The 8,126-nt window shown below is 42.2% G+C and overlaps 1 protein-coding gene across 1 annotated transcript; it reads right to left on the bottom strand.

Moving 5' to 3' along the window:
• Nucleotides 1–385: 385 nt before the first annotated feature.
• Nucleotides 386–7,073, bottom strand: LOC149301659 (uncharacterized). The gene is made up of 4 exons (XM_089484141.1): nt 6,906–7,073; nt 5,072–5,238; nt 4,129–4,249; nt 386–1,655 (listed from the first exon to the last, which is right to left on the bottom strand). Exons 2-4 carry the CDS (start codon nt 5,144–5,146, stop codon nt 922–924), a joined length of 930 nt encoding a protein of 309 aa, XP_089340267.1. The 5' UTR covers nt 5,147–5,238; nt 6,906–7,073; the 3' UTR covers nt 386–921.
• Nucleotides 7,074–8,126: the final 1,053 nt, after the last annotated feature.

Here is an 8,126-nt window from a genome sequence, read left to right as displayed (position 1 = left end):
AGGCTTTTGGTCTTGGGCGATCGCAACATCTCCTCGATGCCCCTCCTCAGCATGCGCAGGGATTGCCAGGGCCTAGGTACTGCTGCTGCTTATTCAGCTAAGGCCTTTGTGGGAAAAGAAGGTATGCGTTGGGGGTTCAGCGGCCTCCTCTTCCTTCCCTCCTTTCCTCCTTTGAAGAGACCGCAATAGAGCTCAAGGTGCAGAGGGAAAGGCAGGAAAGGAAGGCTCTGCTTTGGAAATCAAGCTCTCTCTATGTATCTTCTATTTCTGTGTATGTGTTTGCCTCTGCTGTTCTTATGGCTGGGAATGGAGCTGAGGACTGAAGAGAGAAGAAAGTGTCCATTTTGAGCAAATTCAGAACTTCTGTGCATCAAAGAGTCCAGTGTGTTGAAATAGCAAAGAACTTTATTGAGAACACTTAGGAATTCAGTGTTTGAGCCAGAACTGCCCATTCCAAGCAAATACATTAAAACTTCAAAACCTAAAACTCCACCCTCTTCCAAACCTAGCCCCCACCTCCAATTCCCATAATCTATGCCCCAAATGTAACAAGCCCCTCTTTGCCATTCCCAGAAACTAGACCCCTTTCTGTTAATACCGGCCTCCAACTTTCTTCAGCCAACATCCCAAACATTGCAAAAGCTATCATTGCTATAACTATTCTAGATAGCTGCAACAAATCCCAGCCCCCCATCTAGCAAACCTATACCATGACCCACAATCCCCAGCCAAATTTATAACCCAAAGTAACGATCTATACTATTAGCAAATAAAACCTAAACTTATCGAAATACAACTTTAAAATACAAACAGACATATGGACAGACAAACCTTACAAACAAAATCACAAGGGCCTTTTCGTAGCACCTCTGAATTAAAAATATATTTTTTGTATTCCTTATTGATAAAAATAATGTTAGTTCACTGCTGGGATTTGTGTTGCTTCTCTCCTGTGTGGCCTCTCTGATGTGTTACTAGGATTGATTTACGAGAAAAGCATTTCCAACAATGCTGGCATTTGTATGGCTTCGCTCCTGTGTGGACTCTCTGATGTCTCACTAGGTGTGACTTCCGAGAAAAACATTTCCCACAATGCTGGCATTTGTATGGCTTCTCTCCTGTGTGGACTCTCTGATGTGTCACTAGGTCTGACTTCCGAGAAAAACATTTCCCACAATGCTGGCATTTGTATGGCTTCTCTCCTGTGTGGACTCTCTGATGTGTCACTAGATGTGACTTCCGAGAAAAACATTTCCCACAATGCTGGCATTTGTATGGCTTTGCTCCTGTGTGGACTCTCTGATGTGTCACTAGATGTGACTTCCGAGAAAAACATTTCCCACAATGCTGGCATTTGTATGGCTTCTCTCCTGTGTGGACTCTCTGATGTGTCACTAGGTCTGACTTCCGAGAAAAACATTTCCCACAATGCTGGCATTTGTATGGCTTCTCTCCTGTGTGGACTCTCTGATGTGTCACTAGATGTGACTTCCGAGAAAAACATTTCCCACAATGCTGGCATTTGTATGGCTTCTCTCCTGTGTGGACTCTCTGATGTGTCACTAGATGTGACTTCCAAGAAAAACATTTCCCACAATGCTGGCATTTGTATGGCTTCTCTCCTGTGTGGACTCTTTCATGACTGACAAGTTCTTCTGTAAACAAGGAAAATGAGAGACAAGACAATCTCAGCCTTAAGAGAGGAAGATGTTACCCAAAGATTTAGCTCCACGTTCACCCCTCCCTATTTCAGATTAAATTAATAAAGTTGGTGTGAGTGACCCTGTTCTGGATACCCCCAAATCCATATAATGATTGTATCCTTACCCATAGGAGCTAGCAAAGAAGAGATTGAGGGAACTTTCATGAGAAAATAACTGGAATCAGAGAGTTAGGCTGGTGAAACATATTCCATTAAATATATGTAAAGATATTTTGATTAAAAAGTGGCATCATATCCTGTGAGACTGCCATAGAGTACAGAGTCAGAGCCCAAGGGATGATGCGACCTAACTGCAGAGGACACTTCATGCTGTTTGGCTCCAGGAGGTGACTCCCAACCAATACAGTATACAGCTCACATGCGGATTGGTGTAGATTGGACCAGAGTTGTGTGTACAAGAGATGGTGAAGTTGATGGAAGTCAGAGAGGAGAGCTGGCAAATATTTGTATTAATTTGCAACTCAAAATAGAGAACCTACAAGTATTTCAATGAAATCAACTGCGTTTGTGTCTTATTTTTAAGTGAAAAGTGGCCAGTGCTTTGCCAATATCTATATCTGGACATCTGTTTCCATACTCTGCTATGTTATTCTTGGTTGCATCTGGGAGCATTACCCTCAGATTGTGCTGTATATCGGCTTGTTAATGTAATCAGAATTCAGAGCCAAGAAGGACCAAGATCCAGTGTGCTAATCCTTTTTGTCTGAGATATTTGCATCAAGCACCCATTACATTCAATTTGGTTTCAAACCATTCTCTCCCCCAGGAATCTTTCTAAAGCAATTTAAACGTTTTTGAACACTCGGTTTCTGACCCCAAGAAACAATCACAGTATAAATATCTGCCCAGACTGGCTGTTCTTTTACATCAGTCCAATTACAGACAGACAGTCTGTCAGTTTACATTGCTAAACACCTCAATGCACTCACCAGCCCCACTTGCCTTTGGAGTTACTGACTTCTCTCCCCTTTCTGGACCCTCAGCAATTGCAATCAAGATCCATCTAGGTAAAGTTTTACCATTAGCAAAGTCTCACACTTTTCACCACTCCCACCTTTGTTACCTAGTTCGGGTGTGTGTGTGTGTGTGTGTGTGTGTGTGTGTGTGTGAACACTTATATCTGTATGTGCGTGTGTATGCGGGTATTTTGCTTTTCCCCTAAATAAAACATAAAAACCTATTTCAAATGCCTTTGAAGTTCTCTGTGCTTCCAGGCCTGGTATAGTTGGGCTGAATCCCAAGGTCACTCTTGCCCCAACCAAATTATATGTCTGCTTTCAGCTAAGTACCAAATTCTCCCTAAAAGCATAGTACTTGCGGGTGTCTTCCCCAGACTTCAGCATTCTGGGTAACAAAGGGCCTCTGTAATCAACCATGGAACTAAGCAAGCTCAGGTAGGAAAAGAAACATTAGAGGAAAATGTAGGTTTTGTGTCCCTCTTTCCTCCCTTCATAGGTATCACTCATAATTGCTAAATGCAACCCCTAAATATGTCTGAAAACAAAGATTTGAACCAATTCTCAGAGGTTCCCTCAAACCAGTTCATAAAATCTGTCAGGTTTGTGGCTGGCTCCCAATCCCCAAGACCCCTCTCCTTTGGTGTCTCTCCAATAGTGCCTCACTAAACTTCGCATTCAGATATTCTACAGGATGTTGCTATCACAATTAAACTACGCTTGAAAGGGATATAGGACTCCTAGTAGACCACCAGTTGAACATGGGCCAACAGTGTGATGCAGCAGCTAAAAAGGCCCATGTGATTCTAGGCTGCATCAATACGAGTATAGTTTCTAGATCAAGGGAAGTAATAGTGCCACTCTATTCTGCTTTGGTCAGGCCTCACTTGGAATAATCCTGTGTCCAGTTCTGGGCCCCACAATTCAAAAAGGATGTTGACAATTGGAACATGCCCAGAGGAGAGCAACCAAAGTGGTGAAGGATTTGGAAACCATCAAGCCCTATGTGGAGTGACTTAGACAGCTGGGAATGCTTACCCTGGAGAAAAGAAAGTTAAGAGTGGATATGATATCCTTGTTTAAATATCGGAAAGAGTCGTATTGAGGATGGAGCAAATATACTTTCTGCTGCTACAGAAAAAAGAGACACCACAATGGATGCAAGCCAAAGGGAAAGAGGTTCCACCGAAATATTAGAAGGAACTTTGGGACAGTAAGAGCTCTTCGACAGTGGAATATACTCCCTTAGAGTTTGGCAGACTCCTCTTCTTTGGAGGTCTTTAAACAGAGGCTTGGAATGTGTATTCCTGCATGGCAGAAGGGGGTTGAACAGGATGGCCCTTGTGGTCTATTTCAACTCTAGTTCTAGTGGAATCATAGCAACATGATAATTAAGCATAAAGGCAACTTCAGTCTTCATAGAAAAGACAATGGATTCCAGTTCCTTACCCACAGAGGCCACATTTTCATAATTCTCCATCATCACATAACTGTACATCAGTCTCTGCTTGTTTGTTAACAGTTTCCATTCCTCCTCAGTGAAATATACAGCCACATCTGCAAAGGTCACCTGCAACAGAAAATAGCCCTTATCCAGAAAGTGACTAAGGAAAAGGGGAGGAAAGCACATGGTGCATCCAAATATTATTTCATCACTTCACAATTCAGTCCAGGAAATAAACTTTAAATTCTATCAGCAAGAAAGAAGCTACTGCCTTTGAGAACCAGTTTGTCTCGAATCCTTTCAATATAATATACAATATAATAAACAATGTAATTTAGGCCATGGCTGGGATATTGAGGATGGATTAGGATACTAACTATCCCAAAATATATAGTATATTTAGCCACAAAAGAATTATGGGGCATTTAGCCATTTCTTGCCAAATCTCAGAGGTAAATGTTATTTTTAATAAGGGCCACTGGGCCCACCCCCAATTTAGATCCAGAGACATTCTTCCATATCCCCAATATTTCACAGATTGGAAAAGCAAGTCACATGTGGAGAAGCAATCCAGAAGGTGGTGAGGATGGTCAAAGTTGTTTATGAGGAAGATCACTCAAGCTAGGAAGTGCACAACAGTTTGCTTTTGCTTCAGGCTCCTGGGAAGGGCAATATCCTGCCTCCTTCTTTCCTCTCCTCTCCCCACTTTTGAGTTGATGGGATGCAAACTGAATGGCTCTCGGGATTTGAAGTGAGCTGAGAAGGGGGAAAGTGGGAGGAGGAGGAGAGAGCAACCGGGACATGTTTGGAAGCCCATGAAAAAGTGGGGTGACAGAGGATTAACCAGGACTGTCTCTGCTAAATTGGGAGCATATGTTCTCCGCTTGCTTTCATGAACTGGCCCAGCAGTGACACAGATGAAACTAATAGTCAAGAACCTCAACTCACCAAAGAGTTCTTACACCTCTGCATCCTCTTTCTCTTGGAGCCCAGCTCCCTCCGCTTGGCCTCTGTGTCGGCCATCAGGTGGGCAGGGGTCCTGGTGGTCTTGCACTCAGGTCTCTTCCAGCAAAAGGTGCCCCAAAGCTGTGTCCAAGGGGTCCGAGATGAAGGTCCTGAGAAAAGAGACCAGAGATTCAAAAAAGGATGCAAATTGGATCTCCTATAAAGAATCAATGCAAATAGATAGAACTGGTTATAGAATAAAGACTCGAGAAGTTCCTAAAGATCAGGGTTATGATCTTTCATGGTTCTTTTACAGATAATTAGAGAGCTCTTCCTAATGGATAAAAAACAATACAGTATTGGCAAATCTGGCTCTGATCTAAAACAGGAAATAATGTTGAATAAAGATGCCTTATTAGCAAGACTTTATAATTGTATTCTTAAAATCTGTACATAAAAGGAAGTTATTAAAGAAAATGTGATCAGATGGTCTCAAAACTTTGGTTTTGCAATTGAATTAGACCAGTGGGAATACACTTGGAAAAACAGATTGAACTATATTTGCAGCCAAAACATCAAAGAGAGTTATTATAAAACATTTTGATGGTATTTAACACCAGAAAGAATAAGCAAGATGTATAAGAATTGCAGAAATTTATGTTGGAAATGTGAAAAGGAGCAGGGCTCAATCTATCAAATGTGGTGGAATTGTGGGAAAGAGATACAACTTTGGAAGCTGATTTAATTTGACATTAAGAAAGTTGTAACTATATCTTTTAAATTCTTGCCTGAAATGTTTTGCTTAATATAATAGAACAATCCATAGGAAAACACATGGTAAAATGTTATTTTATATGTTGTCATCTGCAAAATAGTGTTTGCTCAGAGATGGAAAACTAAAGAATTACCTTCAAAAGAAGATTTAAGCTTCTGGACACGATGGAAATTGACAAACTCTCAAGAGGAATTAGAAAGGAGCGTCAAATTTATATAAAGGAGACTGGAATATTATAATTGAATCTCTCCAGAAGCATGGAGGGAAAATGATACTTTAGAGACAGAAATAATTTAAGTTGAAGTATTTTAATTTATTCAAAGAAATATAACGGCTGTAAAACAGAAGTATGTTGGGAGGTTAAAAGCCCAATGATGTTTAGTTTAATCTAATGAGAGCGATTTTGTATCAACTGTTTTACAATTTAAATGAGGATTGAAAGAGAAAATAAATGATTCGTAAGGATAAGTAAAACGATATATACAGTGTTACCTCGGGATACGAAATACCCAGGTTACGAAATTTTCGGGATACGAAAAAATCCCATAGGGAATTATTGTTCCGGGTTACGAATGTTTTTTCGGGTTACGAAAAAACTTTTGGTGCTTTTTTCGGCTTTTTCGCACGGAATCGCGGCTTTTCCCCATTAGCGCCTATGGCAATTCGGCTTACGAAGGCTTTTCGGGTTACGAAAGCGGCCGCGGAACGAATTACTTTCGTAACCCGAGGCACCACTGTATTTGCTTTTTACTTATTAACAGATAATTAAAAAACGAATGAGACAGAAATAAAAGTTAGTCTGGTAGTTTGGAAACAGCGGATGGTAAATGCGAGTAATAGGTTTGTCTTTAACGCTCAGTGCTATGGAATCCTGGGATTTTACCTTTGGGCACTTAGTCTTCTCTGCCAGAGATCTCTGGTGCCACAATGAACTACAAATCCCAGGATTCCAGAGGACGGAGCCAGGAGAGTTAAAGCGGTTTCGAACTGGATTATTTCTGCAGTGCAGATACAGCCTGAGTCGGTTGTAAAAGGGCAGAAGCACCCAAGTCTTGTTTTTACCTTCCTAATAATGGGTTTCCTTTAAAAGAAGAAGCAGTTTGCTTTTCTGTCTAATCCTTATTTTTGTTGTTCTTGTTTGTTTCTGTGTTTGTTTGGTCATAACGTGAGATGGTCTGGTCTGACTCCTTCCTTCTTCCCTGAAAATCTATTAATAAGGAAACTGGGGAGACTTTGAAAACATTCCAAAGGAGCCACTTTTGGCCTTTTTTGGGGGACTAGCCTCCTCTTAGAAGCCAAAGCCCAATGTTTGTGGAGAATAATAATAAGGCTTGTATTAAAACTATGCTCCCCATTTCTGTATAAGAAAACCCTCTCAGGAAAGAGACACAAAGACACACCAAGAAACACACTGCCTTCCTTTTGGCCAAAGGAGCCTGGCCTCCTTCTGGGTCTGAAGTCTCAGGGAGAGAAAGATGAGGCCTCATAGAAGATTGTGGAACATTCCCCACATTCAGAAGCAGCACAAAATAGCTGCCAGAAGACAAAATGGCCCAGAACACAAAATGGCTGTTGGAAAAACAAAATGGCCACCAGAACACAAAATGGCTGCCAGAACACAAAATGGTTGCTTGAACACAAAATGGCCGCCGGAACACAAACTGGATGCCTCTGCCTCAGAATGAACGGGGGTGGCATTAATGATTATTAAGGTCTGACAGCAGCTCCATCCTCTCCCCTGCAGGCCTGATAATATCATCATCATCACCACAAGCACCATTGTGACTGTGTCAGAGCCACCATTAAAAGCACTGAAATCCCCTTTGGGGAGTCCCACTCTCCCACCTTCAGAGAGAGTGGGCCATGCCTAGAAGGACTGCTGGGCCTCATTCCTCCCCTCCTTAATGGCAGTGGCCAAAGGAAAGCAGCAGCAGTAGACCCAAGCCAGGCCCAGACAGACCTCAGGGCAGCAGTGAAGCCTAGTGGTTCCAGGCCTTGTCTCTCTGCTGTCGCTCCACTCCTCCCTCTCTCTCTCTCTCCTTCCTGTCTGTCTATCTCTTTCTCCCTCTGACACTCTGCTTCTCTCCTCAGTCACTCTTCCGTGCGCAGAGCTAAATAGAGAAGCAGAAGCTCCTCCTCTTCTTGAGGCTGGCCAATGGGGGCAGAGCAGCTGGAAGACCCCACCCACTGCACCAGACTCACATTTTGTTTTCTGGCAGCCATTTTGTGTTCTGGTGTCCATTCTGTGTTCTGGCAGCCATTTTGTGTGCTGCTTGTGACTGT

This window comes from Sceloporus occidentalis, unplaced genomic scaffold (assembly GCF_023333645.1).
Source record: "Sceloporus occidentalis isolate IW3139 unplaced genomic scaffold, rSceOcc1.0.p SCAF_21, whole genome shotgun sequence".
Taxonomy (NCBI): Eukaryota; Metazoa; Chordata; class Lepidosauria; order Squamata; family Phrynosomatidae; genus Sceloporus; species Sceloporus occidentalis.
This window is presented reverse-complemented; position numbering and strand designations above follow the sequence as displayed.